The following is a 24,740-nucleotide window of genomic DNA, read 5'->3' as shown; positions in this document are numbered from 1 at the left end:
GTTTTTATTTTTCTTTCTTATGTGTTCTTTTTTGAAGTCTTAAGACTGTTGCAATTAATTATTATAAAGATTAATCTTTATACACTAAATATTATCAGTCTAATTGATATACCATTGTATTTAATACAATGGCATAAATAGACACGGAACTTCAGAAGCTTGCAGGAAATAAGTAAGTTATCCTGTCACAGCCTGCCTGGGAGACACATGAACTTTCTTTCTTGCCTCTTTTTCCATTAGCCGTGCTGCCTGCTGCCTGCAGCCTTGAGTTTTAGGCCTCCTTGCTCTTAACAGAGGAGCCATTTTGCAGAACACGTGCTGTTCTTCATTCTGCGCCGCTTAAATTTCTGCAGACAGGCAATTTCCTCCAGACCAAGGGGGCTGGAGGGAGAGGAGATGTATATACAGGGAAAGGAGTAATTTCCCCTTTTCTCAGTTGCAGCCCTAGGGGTGGATGAAAGCTTCGTAGTCTCCCCTCACTGCCTCAGTCCCCTTTCACCTCTGCTTCACAGCCTGATACTGACCTACAGTAAGATAATCTTGTAATCCATGGAGCTAACTACATGCCCAAGGTTGCTTTAAACTAGCTCCACTCTGGTAGCAAGGTTACCACAGTGGTATGGATTATCATACAGACTAATTAAAAAAGCATCCACTCAATTTATCAGACTACTTTTGTAACAGAACTCACATAAATACTGGCCTACATGAGTGTGCCTTATTTTTTCTTAACCAGCGAATATTTATTTTCAATGTCAGAATCAATGGGTGATCAATCTCTTACGATGCACTCTCAGCTCCAGTGATGTTATTATCTACCAATTACAGTGAGATTCCTACCTGCAAAATTCTTTTCAAGTATTAATACAATATTTGTTTGTTTTTGCCAGCAATACAGACCATTTAACAAAATCAGGGTTGCAATATCCTCATAAGCAATCCCTGTAATGCTATGGTGAAATGTGTCAGCTTATTTGACTCTTTTTGCCACAGACTCAAAATCCTGATTATCCAATCAGTTATTTTTGTCCTTATCATTCTTGGATGCTGGCCATATATGACACCGTATTTGATTTTTCATGTGAACCTTCTCTGTGTATCCAAAATCTGCTAATATTCATAATGATATAACCCTGTATAGGCTGCTGTCATATAAAGCATACATACACCTACCATTATACACTCTAAGGAATATCTACCATCTGGACAGCACTGAGTGTTTTAAATAGTTCAAAGTTATAAATCAATGTATTTCAAACCTGCCACACTACCAGAGGAGAGTAAATGCACCTGTGTACAGCTGGGAATAAAGACAATATGTATACAGTACATCTTGAAGACTTGACAGGCCTAGGCCTATTTAAATAAACCATTGGAACCACATGACAACTGTTTTCTGTTGTGGAGCATAAAAATGTGTATCTCTGCAGAAAAAGATCTGCTATTTTTAAGGCCAGGATTGTGGAACCTGCCTGAAGCCAGGGAGGAACAGGTTCTGCAAAACCTTTTGTGAAAGTGGAGGCTGGAGAAGTCTCCTTAAACTTGACACGACTCTGGGTAAAGTTGAGCCAACCCATAAACTGTCTCCCTGCAGAACCTGAGTAGGCAAGCCATCTGAATTTTGATCTTTGGTTTTACTACAGCTTTGCACTTCCTAGTCGATATGACTGTGGCGTAAGGATGCTGTAAGCCCCTGCAGTCTGAGAAAGAGCATGTGTGAGGCACTGTGTGCCTCCGGAATGAAAGGCCACTGAGTCTGGGGTCACAACTTACTTAAAATTCTTTTTTTTGTACCTCTAGTGTTGTTTAAATAGCTCTGGCCAACTCACTGCAATACAAACACCCACACTTATGTATTAGTTTTGCTTTTATCATGGATTCTTCAAAATGTCTGGACAAGACTGAAGAGCCCTGGCCTGTGTATCCTTACCTTTGATAACACTACCAACCTGCTACCTTACACAGCAGCAGTGTTTTGCTCGCTCACATCAGCTCTGCTCACTTCATGTCAGTTAAAGGGAGTCCCTGGGGGAGTGACATGGATCCGCTGACCCCAGACAGCTAAGTCTGTGGTACTACAGCTTGAGGAGACATCTCAGGCTCATGTCTGTATGTTTTACTCCTGTACTCCAGGAATCATTTCAGTGATACCCAGATCCAAGCATCCCTGGCCCCAAACATCTCAGATTCATGGAGAGCTTGAAGATCAGTTTCTCAACTTTATCAGTGGTCACATCCCTCGTAAGAGAGATGAGACAAAATGTAAGAAGATAAGACATAAGATATAATAAGCCTACCTTGGGGGGCAGGGGTCCAGGCTACAGGCTTTCAGCAGCTGTGGAGGGCGGCGGCTGGTTACACACAGCATCTCTTCTGCGGTCTCCCTGGTTTGTTTGTTCAGGCAGGTCACCACAGCCTCCTGGACACCTGCACGCAACAATGCATGGTCACTGTCAGCTCTCTGCATCTGGAGGGCCAACTGAAGGCAGGGGCAGGCTGCAAAGAGGAAGGAAGCTGCTTCCTGCATGGCAGTGAGGTGTTGGCTGTCCACATCCAAATGCTCTGCCTGATGGTCTTTGAGGAGTATGGTATGAGTGTCTATCAAAGGGGGATGTTTCCCAGCACAGCGCGCACCTGAGTAGGGAAAATCACAGCTCTTTTCTCCCTTCTATAGGGGAAAGCTTTTATCTGCAACTTGCAATTTTCCAGACAGTCATAAATTGTTTACTGCACCTTTTATATCCAGACCAGACGGTCTGGCCAGAACACCTCATATTTTACTTGCCCTTGCTTTCAGTATCACTAGGTGTCTTAACCACAATGAATGTCCCTAGGTTCATTCACCACTTGCCTTCCCCAGACAGAAAATTCTTCAGTGCTCCGTAGTGCCTTATCCTTTCACTATAAGTGCAATAGGGCTGTTTATTTGTCAGTCAAGGAGGATAAGACATGAAGATGGCCTTGACTTCAGCATGCTGTATTTTAAGCAACAGTATGATTGCTATGCATGCAAATGTAAAGTAAAACAAGGTCAGACAGTTCAGCTGCTCTCAGTTACTCTTCTGCATCCGCAGACCTGCTTCTAAACTGAAGATGCTAACCTGCAGGGTTCATCTGAGAGCTGGAACAGAACAGGGGTAGCGGTTGGGACTAAGAGAGAAGCTTGGAGATTTGGTGATTATATTTTAATTCAGGAAATCCTGGGTGATATCAATTCCTATTTACTCTTCAGCATACTAGTTTCTCTGTCTCATTTTTCCTATGATTAAGGTGGAAATATTACAATTTTTTTTGATCACAAGGTTAGAAAGCTAGAAAATTAGGGACTGCAACACTACATGTCATAGAAGAGTACTTAGTGAGAAAGGATCTACTTCTTCCCCAGGGGGTCCAAGGATAATAATTGGTCTCAACTTCAAAAAAATCTAACCCACAGTGGTTCAAGCAAAGTGGAAGTATGCTTTTTACATGCATTCCTACTTCCTGAGTTAGGAAAAGATTAGCTGAACTTGTAACAATTGCATCATCTCGAGTCCAACAATTAATTTTCCAGAATACCTCACAATCTTTTGAAGATACTGATTTTTTTTTTTTTTTTTTTAAGTTTCGAAAGAGTTTGAACAGCTCTGAGAGCAGTATAACAGAACTGACAATACCCATTGCTGTTCCTGATGCCAGAGCACAAGTCATTAAGCAAACAATGATATAATATTATTCAATAGGATGGAAGTGCTGCAACTTATTGTAGTTCCTGTACTGCTGAAACTATGCATAGGTTTGTTCCTCTTATCCTCAGTACAGGCTGAGGAAAGGCCCACAGTGAAGTGGCATGCTGAGTGTTTTATTGGCTCCTATGTGTTCAAGCTTATTCAGGGCATGCCTATAACTCAAGGATAGGCAGTGTCTCCTCTCCACTGCACTCAAGGTGCTGAAGAAAAGAAAGAAATTAGACATTTTTGGACATGGACATCAACATCAAAATTAGCAAAGTCCTTGAAGTCAGCCAACTTTCTTGTGGGTTTCTTCTTTACAAGGTGGCCCCATATTTTTAAGCTCTTTTGCTATTCAAGTACTCGCCCAAAATGCTTAAAAAAACTGTAAAAAGGATAGTGCATTGAAATAATAAGATAAATGGCAACGATTTATTTCTAGGAGAAGAAACCAATGAAATTTCTATACACAAGCAATATGTTCTCCACCCTGTCGTGCTCGGTATCTTCCCAGCGCAATCATTTTTTTTGTTGAGGATGTTATCATAATGTACCACAAACACAGGTGTATGAATTGATTCCCCAGGACAGACTGCTTCTGGCTGCAGAACAGAAGTGATTCTCTAGCTGACGGGAAATGGCACTGTGTGTGTTACTGGTCTCTGTTTTGCATTGATCACTCGTGCAGGCCTGGCAGCAAGACAATCAGATGAAGCTAGGAGAGAAGGTCTGCTAATCCAGAGGTATGGAAACCAGGTAAGTACTCTTAACTCTGTGGAAGGAAACCACTGAGTCCTGCCATATGCTGGTGACATCATCCTGCCTACCAGGGATACAGCTCTCTCACCATCTCTATGTGCTGGGTATTTTCCTTTCCAGATCAAGATTTTGTAAACTTTTACAGCTTCAATTTCTCCTCTCTGAAGAGTGTCACTAATGAGCTCTTGATCAATGATCATCAATTACTTTAACACTCTTCCATTGTCTGCTTTGGTGCTGACTATTCAAAAGTGATTGACTGCAAGGTCTTGAATTCAGTCTTTTCTTTGTTTCTCAGAGATGGTTTTGTTTTATCAAATTCATATAGCCAAGCTTTGATACTACTGCTCTTCAGTTTTCAGTATTTAGCCTGCTCCAGACTTCCTCATGAGTTCATTCCCCATGCTTATTCCTGCCACCTAAGTAATCTCTGATTGTATTTCCAATAATTTTAGCCTATCCTACCAGTATTCTACTCTGCTCACTATAATTCCCTTTCAGAGATCTTACAATTTTTTACCTTTTAAAAAATTACCAGCATGACCAGTAATCTTGCCTGACAGCATGGGTACTGAAGAAAAAGGGCTCCTGCCTGAACTGAACCAGTCTGTGGTTACTAGACGATGTATTGACAGAAGTTTCTGGCTTTAAATGGTTTGTGCCAGGGAATAAAAAAAATAATAATAAAAAATGAATCTGGCTTTCTTCAGCAGTAAACAAATGTGCTCAGAATCACTTCCTTCAGCTTCTCCTTGAATCTGGCACTGAGAGTGTCAGTGTACTGAAAACACCTGTCCCTCTGTTTTTGATAGGTCAATGAGGCAAATGGTTATAAGCTTTAAATCAAGGATGGATCACTGAACATTTAGAGAATATAAAGACCTCTATCAGTCAGAAGTTTCACGGTATAGGGATAATTAAAAAATGTGTATGAACTTCCGGAATTTTATTTGCCAAGCAACTGAATTCTAAACATTATTTACTGCACAATACTACTAGAATAAAAAGTTGCTTGCTTTAAAATTGCTTTCCCTGAAAAAATAAATCAGTTCTCAATAGGAAATCATTATATAAAAGGGTGTAAGGATAGGATGTGAATCTAGGCAGTTTGAATTCACTTTCAAAATACCATCAAATGAGGTTTTCTGTGTTTATATCTACCAGAATAGAATAATTGTTACATGATATTTGATGACAGCTCTGGGAAATGCAGCCACTGACAGCAGACTAAATAACTAACTAATTCCTTCTGGTTGTTACTTCTGGGAGGTGAAAGGTTACTTCTGCATCTATCTAATTTCTTCTCTTGAGACTCCAAACCCAATAAAATTAGTTTGACTGGTCTTGCACCTATGGCTACAAAAATATCTGACTTAGCATCTGCTAATCTGGAAAATTTGGAGTTGACATCAGATGAAAATAAATTTCCCTCTTCAAGCTAACAGTTTCTGCTGACAGTTGAAAGAGATTAAATTTATAAAGTAACATGTCTCTGTGAGTTATAGTTGAAAAATACACACATAGTCACTATATTCAGAGAAATTACCCCAAGAGGATACTTCTAGAATCTATTCAGGTTTCACAATATAAGTGTGACAAATTGTTACTGCTTGCTGATAGCTTCAATATATGACAGATACTCCTGTAAGTCAGTGTTTGTCACCACTTAGCATACACTAGTGTGTCATATTTTTTATGTAGGAAACAAAGCAATAGTAGCAATGGACTGATAACATTCTGTGAACTGCTCTAAAGACTGCTTACCATCAGCAAGCTAAAAGTAAGCACAGGAAACCTTTGCATTATTTTCTACTGTGTTTTTTAAATTTGTAATTGATTACTGGTGTACCCGTAGAGATCACACCATTAATGCCGAGTGATTTCCAGTTCCGTATTTATCTACACTAATCCTTTTTTAAATAGCCCGAAACTTGTAAAAAGTCAGCAGCAGGAGAAGTCTAATTCTAAAAGTACTGCAGTGGATGTATTTCTCAGAACTAGCTAGACAAAATGATGGGATAAAAAAAAGAAAAGATACCATAGAACTGTGCATTAATAGTCTGTGACATGGGGAAGCTGAGACCATGATTAACTTTGAGCAACTCCAAGTGCCAAGCTTGCTAGCTTCAGACAATCACACTATTAGGGCTTTTTTACCATATGTTTTCTTTTGCCCTGGAATTGGAGCTGATGTCACTTAGTGGTAGCAGTTGGGGAACCAGCTGAGCCCTTACAATATTGATAATTCAGTGCATCTGCTATGGGTGGACGATTTATTCCACATGTTTGTACTTGCACAGTACAGATGGAGAGATAAAAACTAAAAATGACACATGATTCTTAGTCTGTACACCAGACCACTTTAACATTCGTCTTTTTTGTGTAGTGCCTTCTGAGTGATCAGCTGATACAAGGAAAGAGACCTGTGATACACTGGATCACTCTTGGTGACAGCCTGCTCATGGAGCCTGAAAGTCCTGAGCAAAAACATGTTGTGCACATGCTTTTTTCCCCACTGTTTTCAGTCATACCTTTTCAAATACAGTTGGACTGAATGATCTTACAGTTGGTCTCAATGATCTTAAAGGTCTTTCCTAACCTAAATGATTCTATAATTCTAAATAACTGTAGCAAAGCAGCACATCTGTGGGTGTCAACTGCAAAGCACGCACTTGAAGAGGGAAATCAAATCCATCATAGAAACATTATGCACTTACCTCCACCACAGGACTCTGAACATTCCGTAAAGCCCTCGTATTCCCAGTCATAGAGCTCATCAAACTCCTGCAAGCTACCATACAGCAGGTCACTTTCCTCTGGGGTATACTCAGTCACCTCCCCACTGCAGGGGCCACTGTAACAGGCTCTCTGAGACACAGGTTTGGGACCTTCACATTCGTCGATGGGCAAGTCAGCCACAGACTGAGAGAAAGAGAGGAGCACTTGACATTTCACAAGCCGCACCTGACTGCCCACTCCACAGGTGACACTACAGCTGGACCAAGCCTCAGGAATAAACCTGTGAGAGAAAAAGAGCAAGAAAATTTATGTCCACAACCAACCAGGCAAGTATAGTCCTGTCCAGGCTAAATTCTGTTTAATGAGAGCCAAATGCTTCACCTCACCATAAGACTATTATGAAATACACATAAAAGCCTTAACATATTGTGGACAACTCAATGGCAACATTGGAAGGTCTCTCAAGTACTCGTGTGTAGTGTCTCCTTACATCCAGGAAGAAAGAAACATGCTTAAAGCACCTGCTTTGATCCTGAAATGTCTCAATGCGAGGCATCCTGCAATCTCCCAACGTGCATCATGATCCCCCTAACTACTTTTTTCTAGTATTCAATGTAGATCACCTTTGCCTTAGTTGATATCACAATTATGTCTATTAAGTAACAATATTTACTAGACTTATAAGTTCAATACTATTAAGTATTGAACAGGCTTCTGTTATCAGCTAGTTGCAGCATTACATGGAAAATAATTTCATTGTTCCTGTATTGCAGTAATAATTTTTAAGCCTTAATTTGAAGCTATAAAATACATGCTGAACCCACCATCTCTTTAGCTGCTTTTATTTTTTTGTCCTAGCACATTTAATTCCCCTTCCCATTAAAAAAGCAGCATTCCATTTTATTCTGTATTCCTCTGGCTGTTGCTGTTGTCTCATCTATTAGGAACATTTACATGCTCCAAATTTTTGCCTCTGAAAGTCCATACATACTTTCATAGAAGGACCTTGCAGTCATGATTAAAATAAGCAAAATGGACTGAATTCCAGTTTTTCCTTCTTTTCCTCAACAATAGAATATTTTCTTAATTTTCCTGTGTTGTTGCCACTTTTTCAACATCTTAAAAAAATCAGTGTTAGGAAATTGGCCTAACATTTTAATTAAAATAACATCAAGTAGAAGGGTCACTTTCAGTTTCATACCACACCATTACCACCTCGTTTAAATGTAACAGACCTTGTTTTGCTGAGCTCATCTTGATCTCTGCTGATTCCTAAATCTTTCTGGAAACAATGGTTCCAAAGTACGCCATGACCTGCATTACTTTATGCTGAGATACCTCACATTGGTGGTATTAAAGCACTGCAATAATGATTCCAGGTCATAGGCACTGCAGTAATGAATCAGGGTTACAGGGTGATTCAGATAGCTTTGTCTGATTGTCTTGTCTTCTATATTAGCCATTCTGCCAAAATTTCTGCCATGAGCAAATTCTAAGACAGTGGTTGTAGATACACTAGGAGGGCTAGAACAGAAGAGCAATCCTTTAAGAAGCTCACAGGAACAATCCCTATTGACAACACTTTCCCATTAACAGTAATTGTCTGGGATCTGTCAGCACCTTCAAACTCAGCAAGGTTCCTGACTGGAACAGCATAGTCTTCTAGAGCAGAAAGTGTGCTTGACCCACATTTTGTGGGTGTTTATAATGTCTTATTATAAATCCAATATCTACTTCTAGCAATATACACAGGAGGTAATAGAAAGGAAAGAAATGGATTATATATATTATTAGAACATTTGAAACTGTTTATAATGCTGCTACAAAGACCACAATTTTTCTTTCTGGAGCAAAGCCTTTGAGAAACTAATGATGCAAAGTAATTTCATTTCACTACTCTGAGACATTTTATCTTAAAATAATGGTCTTGTTTCAAAGTTGATAACCTTCAATTTGAAAGGATTATAGTCTTTAACAGTACAGCTGGGCCACTCAAATTGTTTTTTCTAAGACTGTGCGACTTCTATAATACTATTTTGATGTGGAAAATCTCCTGTCAGAGATTAAACAGTCTATGTCAGCCATTGACACTTCAATATTTTGATTAGTTTAAATGTATAGCTTCTTGACCTGACAGACTAAGAGCCAGAAATCCTAATCAGGTTACAAAAAGAAAAGGCACTGGTCTTCATCAGAAATTGTCTTCCTTATATTTTTTAACACTATGAGTAGTTGTGTACCTTTGCTTTGTTGAAGAGCTGCTGTATTCCAAACCAAAAGGGATGATACTTTGCCAGGTACTAAAATTATTCTTTTAGGAAAACAGAGGTACTTCATATACTCAGAATATTTACACATGATGTATATCACACGTAGAAACACATGAACAAAAGAGAGAGGACACAAACGGGAAGTAAGAGCACTATTAAGGCAGACTAGATCCTTTTTGAAATAAGGCTTGATCTATAAATGCCACAGGTTATTCTATTTTACCCTAGTCAGCAACTCATAATGAAAACACTGGAATACCTTCAGGAAATTATATTTTATTCATCTATCTAGGTCCAATTTCTACATTTTAAGTGATAAATTTGGAAGCGTAAATTAATTCTAATATAACTGTTGGCTGCTAAAGAGGCAATTGGTAGAATCAAAGGAGTTGAAAACTGGAAAATGCAGGGGAAAACCCAAGAAAACCCTGCAAACAAAATCTCCCTTTAGAACTTGTCATCAGATACTGAACATGTATGTAATGTGAACGTATAATATAAATATACAATGGTTCTGAATCTTCCATCATCCTAAACCCAGGAAATTACAAAGGCTTTCAAATATCTTTGTGTGGTCATTAATGATAAATGTTGCCAAATGGTGAGTACAAAACACAAAAAGTATGTGTAATAAGCAGTCAGTTCCATGGGTTTAAAGTTATTCGTTCTGCGTATATTGTACTAGCCGCTGTACAGCATCATGATTTTCTGTATGCTAACATCTGAGTCTTCTTTGAAAATGGAAGTGGTGGAATAGATGTACTGAGAAGCCAGTTTTTTAGAAAACAGGAAATGATGGAGGTGTTTCAGTTGTCACTGCATGTTGCTTAATTAAATCCCACTGTAACAATAGTCCCCGTAATAACAGCCCTAATAAATAAGAAAAAGATAGTAACTAGTTCTACTAATGTGGTAGTAGTAGTTGTCAGCCAGAATGTAATTGTGCTAAGAACTCTACAAATGTAAGTTAAAAAGTTGCCGCTTGCCTCAAAGAGGTTACATGGGTTCATAGCTCTTAGCACATTTCTCGGTGATTAACATTATGTCATTGCCTCAGAGTTCATCTATTCCCCTGCCCAGCAGACATGACAATGCTTCTTCCCCAGAGGAAAAATACAGCAGTGTGTTCTGAGAGCTCTGATGAATATTTTAAAGAAGAGTCTTTTACTCCTATTTTGAAGAGATCACTATAAAGTGGAGAAGTGAAGGCTGGAAAGATGGAAAATCATGGCCTTGCTTTGCTATGACTGACTTAGCCGTGTCTGCTGCTGCTCAACTGCTGGATCACTGACTGCTTTACAGCACCCAGCTGTGGGACAGCTGAAGAGTTGCTCTGCCTGTCACCCTGCACCAAGAGGGCATCTCCATGGGCAGCAGTGGTCTGAAGCTGGAAAAGGAAAAGCGTTGGAACGAAAGGTGGAAAACTCTCCAAAGAAAACTGGTTGAAAAGTGAATGGTGTCTGTACACAAATGCTTATTCTTTTTCTTTGCCCTGTGGGAACTTTTATGGTGATGGACCAGCAACCTTTTCCCATTAGATGAACACCCTCACAAAAGAGTGATTTACAAGAGACATTGCATCTTTCAGTGGTTTCTGTTAGCAGTTGAGGTTTCACAGTTTGCACAAGATTGTGTTCAGCTGAAGGGACTATTGTTGCACCATTTTTCATGTGCATATTAGCCTACACTGTAGGAATGTGTTCTAGGAACAGAGGAAAAGAAATGTGTTGCCACTGACATTGATGGACCTCTGCAGGAGTCATTCAGGTGTGAGCTGGTTTTGGCTCATTGCTTTTGTAGTGTATTGCAATCACTGAAAATATATTTTAAGGAAATTTTAAAATGACAGCCAAACCAACTTACCAAGTTTATATATAAAGCCCTTAATAAAAAATATTGCTCAAACTATGAAATGCACAGCAGTCCAGCCTTCACACTGCACATCCAATGTACCTGCAAGTACAAGTGAACTGCAGCTGTCCACAGAATTTCATCCATAAATGAACACTGGGTAGACACCCCTTGCCCAACTCAATGCTGAAAAGACTATTTGCACTTGTATATATTATTAGTTACATCCATACATGAAAATTTCTCTTTCAGTCAACAGTGTGTCTAGTGTTTGAAAAAAACACTTCCTTTCTTTAAATAATATAAAGGGAATGTATTTTAAAATCCAGCATTTCTAAACTACAATGTGCTATATATCACTTGTATATAAAGACAGCAAAAATGATATCAAAATTTGAGAACAGCGATGACAATGGCAGTATTTACTGTTGGGATAATGATATTTTATCCTTCAGTCTCTGAGCACAGCTAAGGACTGGTGTGTATTCCCTTCCATATAGTAACATATATGTAACTGGGGAAGTAAGAATAAGAGAAACACAAAGACAGAGTCAATGCTCAACAATGGGAGACCTTCCACAGCAGAGCGTAGTAGGTTCAAGCTGACCCCCTTGGAGCACCCTGCTAAGTTTTGTGAAGATCTCCAGAACACTTGATGTAGATAGCCACTGCCTCCTCTGTCTAGGACTTGGGTTACTACAATGTACCTTATGAAGAAAAAAAAGTGTTTACAGACTGATGTCCTCTAAACTACAGAGAAAAAGAGATTATTTTCTTCATGGCTACTTAATAATGTATTTTTGTTTATTAATTTCTATTACTTAATGCTTTTTTTAAAAAAAAATCCATCATTGGATAAATCCATGGTTCAGATAAAGTCTGAGGTTTTGTGAACTGCATGTAGCAGTAAGACTGAGTGTTTGAAGGCACAGAGACTTATCTATTAAGGCATCTGAAATCAGATATTATTGCTGAAATAAAATGCTCAGTGGCTTGTTCAAAGACTTAGAAATTCTCTGTGATAATACTCGGAACTGAGCTCAGACTTCCAGACTCTGTGTCTTGACCTGAAATGCAAACCTGTCCTTTTTCTCCAGAAGAAGCCACCTTTCCATAGGTTTTCAGGTGTGGGTAGCACCACAGGATACTCACACACAATACTGGGTAACTGCTGGTGCCATTGTTCAGAGAAGTGTAACAGAGGTCATGATCACTCATTAACAAAATCTCAGGGCTCCATCTGTAGGAGTAATGGCACCAGAGCCAGATGCATAGGTCCAATTCCAACCTGAGTGATTACCAATTGTCCCTCTATAGTTTCTCTTCAGTTTGAATATGACCTTTTCCTTCAGCCTTGTGTCAAATCATTCTATACTGTTCGTGTTCTCCATAAATTCACTGCTGTTTTTCTCCCCAGGGAAAGATAATTACTTCTGCTTTGTATAGATAATACACATAAATCTTAAGTATTGGTGACTGTCTTAAGTTGCTCCTTGAATGAACAGATAGAAATTATTACCTAATGTTATGCTGCTGCACTGTTGATCTTCCCTATGACCGAGCACATACATAGTTTAACATTTTCACCATTGGATCTTGATATGAAGAGCTTTCCCTAAAATTCCATCTTCCTTTTTACTGCATGACACTGAAGTGGAGAAGCAACAACATAGCAGTTGGTAGTATCTCTGTCTGCATTCACTATTGTTTTTGGCAATGCAATAATCATAACATGCTTTATTTTAAAAGCAAAACATTTATAGGAAGTTCTAAAATTACTTATTAACCTGTGAATCAGGTACAAACATCACGATGGAAAATATTTAAAAGGGAAAACCAAAATAAAAGAGCTTATATGTCTTTGGAAACATAAATAACTACTGAAAAGTAAGAAGGAGACACTGGGTGACTGCCACACTGGCCTCCCTGTCCATGTCCAGTTCCCTGAGGGCTCTGTCTCCCACACCAATGCATGTCAGGAATTTCCTCCTGTTTTTTACTGAACCAGCCCCATCACTATGATGGTGCCATCTGGCATCCAGATATTATTGTTTTCCTTCTTCCCCCTCCTCTCCCCCTTTTTATGGCTAGCACCAGCATTATTTATGGCAGTATGTTAAAAGCTGGGTATGGTGTTAACACACAAAAGTATTTTTCAAGAGTTAGAGACAGAAATCTTTTAAACAACTCTCTACAACCCCCCAAACCAATCACACTATACATAGAAAAAACCATGATTTTTTAATCCTGACTGCTGCTCTTTCTGACTCTGGCTGTCATGATGTGCTGGTGTAATAAGCTCCAGTGAAAGAAGTCAGACAGAAAGATACTGTGGCTCCTCTCTCAGATAACATATTTCTAAGGCCTGGTGAATGGTCACTTCAGAGATGGAAAACAACAGGAGAACATACACGTACAACAACACAGGACTTCTCACCTTAAACCTTTGTCCTAAGAAAGATTACAATACTTTCTTAGCAACCTAGAGTATTTCATAGTAGTTCTGTCAGCAATTTATATTTAATTGACCCCATCTAGGGGTGCAACAGGTCAGACAACACAAACATAACTATTCCCTCTAGCCTTCAAGTGGCTGAGCTGGTTATGATTAATTCTTTGAGCAGCAGAACTGATGAAGACCAATTTAACATGGATTTATATTTGAAGGCTGATTGCCCAAGTGGATTCTCTGGTATCTCTTTAAGGATTGAACTCCTTCAAAAACCTTGCCTTCAGCTGGGGAATTGTAAGGTGTCAGTTTTCTACCTAGTCATTTTGTTCAGTAGAACATGTGGAAAACACTACCACTGAAATTTCCTGGTGAACATCAACCAAATTTGACAGAGGGGTAAAATTCTCCGTGACAACTTTATACCTCTGTCAGATTCAGTTAATAGGAATAAATTCTGACATTACTAAGAGAAGAGGAAGGCAACTGACAGATAGACATATACAGACAAAATTAAACGGTAAGACTTGCTTCCTTTAGAAATTCCTGAAGAAATAAATAATGAAAGGCACTACACATGGATAGAATAAAAATAAGGCATCTGCTGCTCTAGCAGCTGCTCTAGCAGCATATGTTAGAGAGTGGTCACAAATTACAGGTGGAAGGACAATGTAAAAAAAAAAAAGTAACTTTATAATTCATGGTATGCAATTTTGTAACAAAACTCATTCAATAGAAAGTCACAAAATGCACAAGACAGCAATACAGAGATTCACAAATATGACAACTCAATGCATAGAAAAAATATGCTGAAAATGTTCAGCTTTAGCTTTTCAACTTCCAAGCAAAAATACATCTTGAGAAGGACAATAAAGCTGCTTATAGATGGGGTTTGTTTTCTCTGCCTAAAGAATGATAAGGAAGAAAGGGTGATAGTGGTATGGGAAGAATGGTCTGCTGGCTCCAAAGAATGACCCTGTCTGTAAAAAAGAACAGGGCCTGTGACTTGGTGGCATAAGAAAGCTTGGGAAGAGCCTCAGATTAAGTGTAGGAAAAGAAAAAAAAGTCCTTACTGACATCTGCCCAAGTGCAGTCAGGTAATTAGTAATTATTGCACCAATATAGAGTGAATAGGAAAATCACATAAGCATAGGTTGTCTGAGTAAACTTCCATTACTCCAGCTTCAAGAAAACACCCTTGTGAACACACAATGCTGCCTTTTCAGTATCTGGCTTACTGTGTCACTGAAAGCCTTCTGCTACTCCTCCTGCTCTGCAGCTGCTCCCCTTTCCCTCCACATTGGCGCTCCTCTGCCCATCGCTCCTGCTGAGTGGAGTAGGGTCTCAAAGACATCCCATCCTGGCTGCCCAGCTCCACGCCCACCCTCAAACCTTGCTCAGCCAGCTCTGCTCTGCTGAATCAAATAAATGGATTGCTGAGGAGGTGAAACAAGCAATCACAATGTTTTTTTTTGCAACCCCCGGTATGTTATCTGAAAATATTTGCAGCAAAGTGATACACCACAACACACTTAGGCTTGAGACAGTAAGAAATTAGTGGCCGTGTTCTAATTACTCAAATTCATAGTCAGCAGAATAGCTGGCCACATCACACACTGTCTTACACCAGCTAGTTTTTGATCCAACATTCAAAAACTCTCGACCATTCCAAACCTCAAATTAGCGTGCACCTACACTCCAGACTGATCATTCATCAGCCAAAACATGTGGGTGATAGCCTGACATCTGTCAGCACGGTAGGCCATGAGGCATTACATTGTGTCTCTGCATAGCTGCAGAAACACAGGCCAAAACATGCATTATCATGTAATACACCTTGCTTTTCCAATATCTGGTGTATTTGAAATCCTGCACAGCTGAATGAAGGCAAACGATGCTATAAAACTGGCGTGAAAGTTGATTGTTGATTGTATCTTGGTGAGTTCTAAATGTTTTGTCTCCTTCTTTATGTCATTACATACAGTTTTTCAAACTAATAACCAGGACCTAAAAAATAGCTGTTTAAAGTCAGACATTAATGAAAAACACTATTAATAGTGAGGCACCAAAACCAATTTTATGTGGAGGTTCAACTGCTCAAGGTTGCTGCCAACAGATGAGATATTCTGGAACAGTATGCAGATGACTGCTACAGTTTACAAATGTGGATTGCATGGATGTCCCTTTCAGCACAAGTTTTCTAAGTTTTTATTTGGTCTCTCTGTCTCATGCCTTATGACTTAAAACCATTCCAAATGAAACACAAGGCATGGATATTGCTGAGTTTTGGGGAAGTCTGCAGGAAGGTCCTGGCTTTGCGCCCTTTATTTTAGCTGTTAGTCAACACATATAAAACCCTATACTTTAATTTAATTGATTGTCATGTTGATTTCTCATCAGCCAAAAAGAAAGATTATACATGCTCCTAGAGCTGTGCTTTGCAGGGAAAAAAACCCATGTACAAAATATCACCCCATGGCAGCATGAGTCTAGCCTGTACTGTGCCCCATTGTGTTGGTATGCTAGTATCTGACTGGCATCACTGAAATGTTGCATGAGATGGGGTAAAAATGTTAGGATGTTTTTGCAGAACAGGGCCTTTATTGCAGCAAAGCAGTGAACTGTAAAGCAAGGAGTTGTCATAACTGCACTTAAAATATTCTAAAGTTCTTAAACCCCTTTCCCTTTATATCTCTCAAGATGTCTTTTAACATCACAAGTAATATACCCGTAAGGTTTTCCAGAATATTTTATTAAAATGCACGTCATGATAAACAAAAGCCTCTTCATCTTTCCCTGCAGGTTATGCCTATTCTCTAGAAACTCCTTCTTATTGATATTTAAAGTTACATATAATCATAAATATATTACTACATGCTTTTTCTACAGCACTGTCAATACTGTTAACAAAATCTATCAAAAAAATTCATAGTGTAAAAATTATTCTAGATATGAAATGATAAACTTCCCGATAATACATCTTTTTTAATGTATGCTTACAGGGCTTATTTACAGTTTGCTAAATGCACATTTAGCTAAGTTGTTTAGTATAATCATAAAATGTCACAAGAAAATAGAGTACACTTTACAAATGAAAAATGATTATGTTCACAAATATTGAATTTTCTAGACTCTGACTGAATGAATCAACCTACAAATTCTATGATACTGGAACAGCTAAAGATCTCATTATATTACATGCAATAGCTACTCCTAATATATATACATATGAATATGAGCATTCCAATATGTGTATATACGTGTGTGTGTATACATGTATGTGTATATATGTATATATTTATGTACACATATGGCAGCTGGATTAAAATAATTTTTATCTTGAGGGCTTTATTATGTAGGTCTCTAGCTGTATTTCAATTTTCCAGTTTCACATAACTTCAATCCAGGTTAACCATGTCAAAACTGAAATTATATTGCATAACAAGTAATGTTTTTCAAACTAACACAGCTGTCGTTGCAGAAAAAATGTCACGTGCTCAGCCACAAGGAGCGTCTGTACAGAGGTTACAATTATAGCATGCATTTATCACAGTTCTAGAATAAAAAATCTAAAATACAATCATAACAGTATTTTTATTTTCTTGGCCTCATGGCTAAAGGTTTATACAGTATGCCAGTTTTACTGAAGCTTCTTTATCATTGCAGTTTTATTGGGATAAGGAAGATTAATTATCCATAAATGACAATAAAACTCAACCCTGAATGAAATTCTGGGGATTTTTTTTAAACCACCTAATTTTTCTAACTTTTTCTGTAGTCCTACTATTAATGAAATGGAGCACATACAGAAACTGCTAAACTGCATTTTCAATGGCACTGTGTGAAGAACTTGGCTACACCAAGTCAGATTCATACAGTCAGATTTATTTACTGATACACTAAAAAGGCAGTTATTAACCCTAAGTGGAAGTGTTCTTTTCCAGCTTCTTTTTTTTTAATAATAGTATAATAATAAAGTAATATTATTTTCCTTCAGCATCACCTGTAGCTATTTTACACCCTCCACCTCTTCCTAACTCCATGGTAACTTTTTCACAAAACAGAACACAAATGAATAGGAAAAGAAAAAACCTAAAAGTTACAGTTATGGGACACGATATAATTTTATGTATTTAGGAGGAAAATGTACAGTTCCCGTCATTTCAGGCAGCCCTAATTTGAGAGGATTGCCAATGTATGTACATAGGCCAACCTGCCAACCAAGAGGTTGTGCAGCAGGAGGAGGAGCTACTAATGGGGTACAAGGTGCTGACTAAGATTGATCTTGCAAGCATGGCTGGGCAAAGACTGTCATGAAGTGACTAGAAATGCAGGGAGGGGGAAGTCCCTGAAATGATGTGGTAAAGTGATGATAAGGCAATCCAAACCATAGGCTGAAGTTTCTAGCTTATTTTCTGCTAAAGTTAATTCATTTTTCTGCTGCTACTGTACTCTTGCTGGGCAGAGAGGTGAGAGGGAATCAGCACTGGCTGCCTGTATTTTACTTCTTACTTCACAGGGGTATTGTGAGGGTAAACAAAGGCGCTAAGCTGTGGAGATACAGTGGTAGTGGGGAACACACAACTACATACGTAGGCAGACTCTTACTATAATATTATTGTAAATGATCTTAAATAAAACATATGTATATTTGTTCAAATGAAATCTGCATTTGCCCTCTTGAATTCTGTCTCTTCATACCTAAAAGTGACACAGCCTTAAGCCTGTTGATTTCCACAGGGTTTGGTTTATTTAGCCTTTATACCCTAAAAAAAACCCAAATACATTTTCAAGAGACTGTCTTAGTTCAGTGCAAGCCCCATATCCCCACATCGTAAGAACCTTTTGTAAGCAAATTTTTAAGACTTACGAAGGTTCTTCAGAAACCACTGCTCCTTCCTCCAGCTCTTGAGCCTGCTTATACCATGGCAACTTTGCTTCCATGGGAAGTTTCTCTACGAAACAAATACAAGCACATGAAAATAGGAAACATGCAGTAATGCTGCTATGTGTGCCAGTCTCCCCTCTCTCACCAAGCACACGTGTGATGCAGATGTGCCTTCATCCACATGGAGCACAAAGAAGAAAGAGAAAGAAAGGAGAGAGATAAAGGAACTCCATCACCTGGACTATAAGGCTTACAAGGTTATATGACCAGATAGTTCACTGTTGCAGCTAGAAGGGCTATGGTGCTCTAAAGCTAGAAAGGCAAATTCAGTCCTTTTCAGATTATACAACTGGGCTGTAAAAGTAGACACTTTGGAAAGTATTTTTTGGAGGGAGTCTTGCAAGTCTAATGAGCCTCCACTGACACTGAAAAGGCAAAATTTATAAAATTCCTGTGTTAACACTTAAATTTTAGAACTTCAGAAGACAAATTAAGCTTGTTTTTGATAAATCACAAGAAGGAAGAAAATCTTGATTTGATGAGCAATATCACAGACAGAGAAACTGTAATAAAATGGACCAGCTATACTTTTCAACTTTATCAATTCATCAGCTATGTGGATTTAAAAAAATGAGATTGATACTTTTCCTGTCATTTCTGATGGAAAACAGTAGAGCTGCTTTTCTTCCCATGCAGGATATGTGTGCAGTGTAACGAGCTGGTCTGCTCTGCACAGCGCCCGGCCATGCTGCTCCATGAGCCAAGCTCTGCTTTCATGCAGTGTCAAAGTGGAATATTTGAGCTGAAGGTGGTGAAGCTCTTTTAGCTCTAATGGGGTATAAAGAAAGAGCAATTTTGGCACTATAATTTGAGAAGGAGCTCTGCATTTCAACAAAATGTTCTGTGCTAGGATCAGGGGAAAAAACACAAATAAAAGGGAGTGAGACTCAGACCACTGAGGAGAACCAGGGCCAGACCTATTTGCCACTCACAAGTCACCTAAGCCTTTCGGGTTTATATAATGCATGGATTTTTACTTGCCAGTGGGAGCAGATTAATATTGTTCAGAATAGTTGGGTATTTTCTGTGACTTTGCTGTGCACAACAGTGAACCTTTCAGATATGCACACAAAATTTCCCATCTGTCAGCTGTATCATAGAGGAACAACAACTTACAACTTGATTTCACAGCTACTGCAACTTTAGTCAAGCAAATTTCCTTGGAGCAAGTTATTAACTCAGGAAAAAAAGGACAGTAACAGAGTTACTATGTCTTTCTCTTAGAAATATCTTGCCAAGCTCCTACTCTAACATATTTATTAGTGCTATTTAAGGATGAATATTTGCCAGCACAGTTCTTAGTTTAATCTGTATTTTACCACATTTTTTATCCAAAATATGTAGGAGTTATTTCTATTTCTATGTTCTGCAGCTTGTTTTATGGGTTTTGGAAAGCCAGATCTTACTTCTGTGCTTTTTTGCTTAGATGCAAATACTTGTAAAATGCAAAAGCTCTTGTGTATCATTGCCTGTTATGCCTTCTTTTTTAAAGATGTACTTAACTACCATCTACACTGTAAAATTTGTTACAGGGTTAGAAATGTTGATGCTGTACACTGTGCTATGGCAAAAAAAAAATGAATAAAAAGTACTCCTAATGTAATCTAAGAAGGATTTTTTACCTTTGCAGATTAAAGTAAAGTCTCTCCTTTTATAAAACAATTTCGGTAAAAGCAATTAAATTCTATGTTACAAAGTTCTATTAGATGAATAAACTTTCATTATTAAAACTGAAAATCATTGCTTAATCCAGGGATACCCTATTTTTCCCCATTATTGGTGTAAAATAAAGTGCCTCAGTGCTTAAATAAACTAAACCAAAATAAATTACATAAACTATTTGAATTCTATTTCTGTTTAACACAGTGTGTTAAAAGAAGAAGGAATTCCACATCTTTTGTCTTGCTGCTTCAGTTAGCTCGGAAGATTGTTTTTCTGCTTTGTGTTAATCCAGCTCCAGATGGCAAAGCAGGCTAAGATTAAAAAAATTCAATAGAGGAGAGGTACTTTGGTACCCTTTCTGTTCTAAATTTCTAACTAGATTTGTGAAATAAAAAGGACAAAAGTCCAGCACTTTTCCAATTTGATTTGGAAGAGACCTCTGGATATCATCTGGTCCAACTCTCTTCTGAAAGCATGATTCAGCCTTCAGGTATATGGGTCTTCAACCATTACCACTTGCGTTATGGAGAGAGAACTGTGGGAGTGTTGCAGAACCAAGATGAGAAGTAAGATTAAACACAAGCAAAACAATACACTTCACATAGGACTTCTCATCCCATGGGAAAAAAAAATGGAAGAAAGAAAGAACTGCCTGTAATCAGAAATCACTCATGATTTTACTTCAAAGGGCAGCATAAGAGTTTACCCAGGGTAAAGATGCCACTCTGTTAAAAGGGTGGGCTTCCAGCAAACAGCAATTGACTTTGTTTTCAGACAAATTCCATTGGAAGAGACTTCTTGACAAATGCCAAGTTTTCCTAGCTGGTCTTGCACCCTTCTTAGGTCCCCTACGCAAAAGCAAGATGTGCATGGTTTGCAGCACCTGATTTTTTGGTATCTTACTGCATTTTGCTTATGCTGTATGCTGCAGGCAGACAGGATCTTGCTTTACCTGTCCTCTGAACACCATAAGCAGGTAAAGTTCCATAAAACCAGCTGATTGACTGAGTCCAAACCCTCTCAATCTCTGTATGTGGCTCAGAGTCATGCTAACACAGTCACAGAGCCTTTTTTTTCATCTTGGAAGGTGAATGGAGTGAGCTCATGTCGGCCAGCAAAATACAGTGCAAACATACTCATTGCTCCCCAGAGGCCCTGTGTCTGGGTTTCACCACTTTGGTGGCTGGCAGGCACAGTGAATTCTCATAGTCCAGATAAACTGGAATTTTGAAACTTGGCAAATGCGTCCATCATCGGCCACTGAGTGCAGAAATTAAAATTCCAAATTTCAATGTTCCATCTTGGTTCAGCATGATGTCATAGGTCACATTTCACAGGGCTTCATATAAGTGCTTTTAATATGGATCAGGGTAGCAATTCATTTTTTAAAAGGAATTGATTTATTTTTATGGGCAGATTTAGGTCCAGTTTATGGAAATTCAGTTCACCTGCATCTCTGTAGCCCGGAAGTTTCCATAAGTTAGTCAGCATACAGACACAGAGGTTTTATCGATAGATCTGTATACATGCACAAACACATGCATGCTCATACACCCGTGGAAACAGTCAGATACCTGTGTCTGCTGCACCTGGCTACTGTCCATTAATTCAATCCATTCTCCAGGACTTTTTTTTTTTTTTTTACATTCCCACCCCATAACAACCTCCAAACAGCTGCAGAAATATTTTGTCTTTCTCTCAACAAAAGGTGGGGGATTTGCCCCAGTATTACTCTCTGTCTGAGGCCCAAGTCCAGCAACATTTCTATACAGGTTGTAAGTACTCCTTGCTATAAGATGCTTCAAGTTTAACAGTCTGCCAAATTTTGCAGCCCTGCTAGTAAAAGGAATTTCATGTTGGGATATACAATGCTTACTTCTGACCTATTTCAAGCTCCAAGTTATGAACAGGCAATTTAAAATTATGGTTACATTTATCTATCATAAATATTATTTATATATTTAATGCCTTTAAAAATACAGGGGAAATCTAGCCCAGACCAATCAGTGAGGTCAAACCTTCTTATGCTTATGGTCAAATTTACATTTATATTGCTTGGTCTGCTGGACCACAAATTAACAGTGGAAACCAGAGAACTTGTAAGAAAGAGGAAGGGGCCAGCATTCACTCCAAGTTGCTAGCAGGCAGACTGGAATAGAAATGGCAGGCCTTAAAGGAGCAAACACAACTCACTGCAGGTGGAATCAGTGCTACCAGCAACAAAACAAAACTGCTCAGCAGCAAAGACATCCAAAAAATGTATGAAAACCCTTCTGCCTCATTACCTTTGGGTTTGTAGCAAGGAGTGGGTACAATGCATTCTTCTTTTATGTGTGGCTTTGTTTTAGGACTACAGCCTCCTGTATGCATCCCCCTGTGATCAATGCAAAGGACCACACGGTATCTGAGTCCTTGTCCGCAGGTCACAGTGCACTGGAGGGAAAAAAAAATGTCACAAGAGTGGTAAGGGGAATATTCAATAGCAGTATGTGTACTTAACAGAGTGATACATGATGCAGAAACACCCAACTCTGAACATAAATTATTCATAACATTTGGTAGTTACAGATGTGGTATAAAATTGACTGCAATTTTTCCCTTTTTCTCATTTACTTGGTTTGGACATTTTGCTGCTGGATTTCTCTTGCAGTGTCACTCTCACAGTGTTGGATACTTGGCTTGTGGCCATCTGTCCCTCAGTAACACCCTGTTAGTTTCATCTGGAACCACTTGGCTTTGCTTGGACAAAGTACTGGGGCTTAAGGGTTAACAGGGGTGACACTCAACTATTTTGGAACATAGCAACAAACAGAATGGGAAACTATTTGGGCTTTCTTTCCTCAGACAATTTCTTAAGTGTCTTTTAAAATTTATTTTTGGTAAGGTACATCAATTTTTGCCCCTGTACAGATTGTTTCAGAAATTTAGTTCTGGTTGCACAGGAGAGGATCAAAACTACTAACCAGTGGGAAGGGCTATGGACACTACCAATATTACTTTGCTCTTGGATAGCAGCTTTCATCTGGAAATCACTAAACACTTTGCAATGACTCAAGAACACCTCACCTGTGGGTGAGATAGCTTGGCTTCTAAACCCCATTTTACTTGTTGAGAAAGTGGGGTGGTGAGAAACCACATTCCAATTAGATCTTTATGTGCAAAATCAAAGTACTTTTCTTCTTTTGTAAACTGATATGTCAAAGAGATTTACTTTCATACAGAAGGAGAGGTGAGTGAGGAACAGACAACAACAAGCATCAAAGAGCAGAGTCATTTATGGCTTCATGTATTTCTGGAAGCCTCTCAGCAATTCATGCTATTCAATATATGGCTGAAAACTTGTAATAAAGATGTGCCATTACATGCTTACTTTTTTTTTGTGCATTTTGTTTATGTTCCCAGTCTATTGTTAGTAGAAGGTCACTAATTAACAATACAGATCTGATTTATTTTTCCATTGTTCTCCTTAATCATGTCAATCTTACTAATACATTATTCCTGAGTATTTACTTTGCAGTTAGATAAACAGCAAAATTAAAAACAGAGGTCATGATAATAAGGAAAGTAAGTAGGGAATGTTTACTTCCACAAGCTCACTAAACTATAATTTATGTTTCTAGTGTGGTAAATACAAAACCAACAAAGCTAAGCTGATTACCGGAGACCATTCCTGAGCAAGCCACTTTGGGCAGTCAAATACATTGCAAGGCTGGACAACAGGCATCTTTGGAGTGTACATGCACTTCCATTCTTCCACAGGGCTGATATGCCCCTGAATGTCTTCTTCCACACATGAGACACTGCGGCTTTGAATGCCCCCTCCACAGGATGAGGAACAGGCCGTCCAGGGTGTACTTTCCCATCTGGGGAAAAAAACCCAACCCCAAAACAGAGAGGCATCAGAAAAAGGAAACCCTGTGTCCCCCAGCCCCACCCCCCCAAATGCATAAACTGCTATCTGCAAGTGGGTTATTTCCCTGATTAATGTAATTAAAAATTAATCCTATACATATTTTCATAAAGAGTCATAACAGCAAAGCACTCTCATGGCTGCTGTCTTTAAGTCACTGATTAATAATATGAAATCACTCTCCTACTAACCCAGTGACTATAGCCACAGAAACTCAATTCTTTTAACTTAATTCCTTTTTTCATAAGTGATGAGATTATCATGTTTTCACAATTTGTCATTTTCCAAAGAATCTTTGTCACTAATCACTGGAAGCTCAGCATGCTCTGAAGCTGATGTTCCTTTTGCATGAACGTGCAGGGAAGCAGCAGTGTTTCTTTCCAGTGAAACAATTGAGTTGAGTTAAAAAAAGATTGAAGGAAATTACCAAAAAGAAAGCGTG

At 38.7% G+C, this 24,740-nt stretch overlaps 1 protein-coding gene across 2 annotated transcripts in view; it reads right to left on the bottom strand.

Moving 5' to 3' along the window:
• The window catches only part of ADAMTSL1 (ADAMTS like 1), a 449,261-nt gene that overhangs the window by 69,139 nt on the left and 355,382 nt on the right, over window positions 1-24,740 (bottom strand). For both annotated transcript variants that reach the window (XM_080372870.1, XM_080372871.1), the window contains 5 exons: window positions 24,047-24,251; window positions 22,674-22,821; window positions 18,649-18,733; window positions 7,187-7,488; window positions 2,298-2,427 (listed from right to left, as the gene is read on the bottom strand). In XM_080372870.1, coding sequence (XP_080228996.1) covers window positions 2,298-2,427; window positions 7,187-7,488; window positions 18,649-18,733; window positions 22,674-22,821; window positions 24,047-24,251 — 870 coding nt within the window. The remainder of the gene's footprint in view (window positions 1-2,297; window positions 2,428-7,186; window positions 7,489-18,648; window positions 18,734-22,673; window positions 22,822-24,046; window positions 24,252-24,740) is intronic.

The sequence above is a fragment of the Falco punctatus genome (assembly GCF_963210335.1).
Source record: "Falco punctatus genome assembly, chromosome: Z".
NCBI classification, from domain to species: Eukaryota; Metazoa; Chordata; class Aves; order Falconiformes; family Falconidae; genus Falco; species Falco punctatus.
Note: the sequence above shows the minus strand (reverse complement) of the source record. Positions and strands in the feature narration are given on the sequence as shown.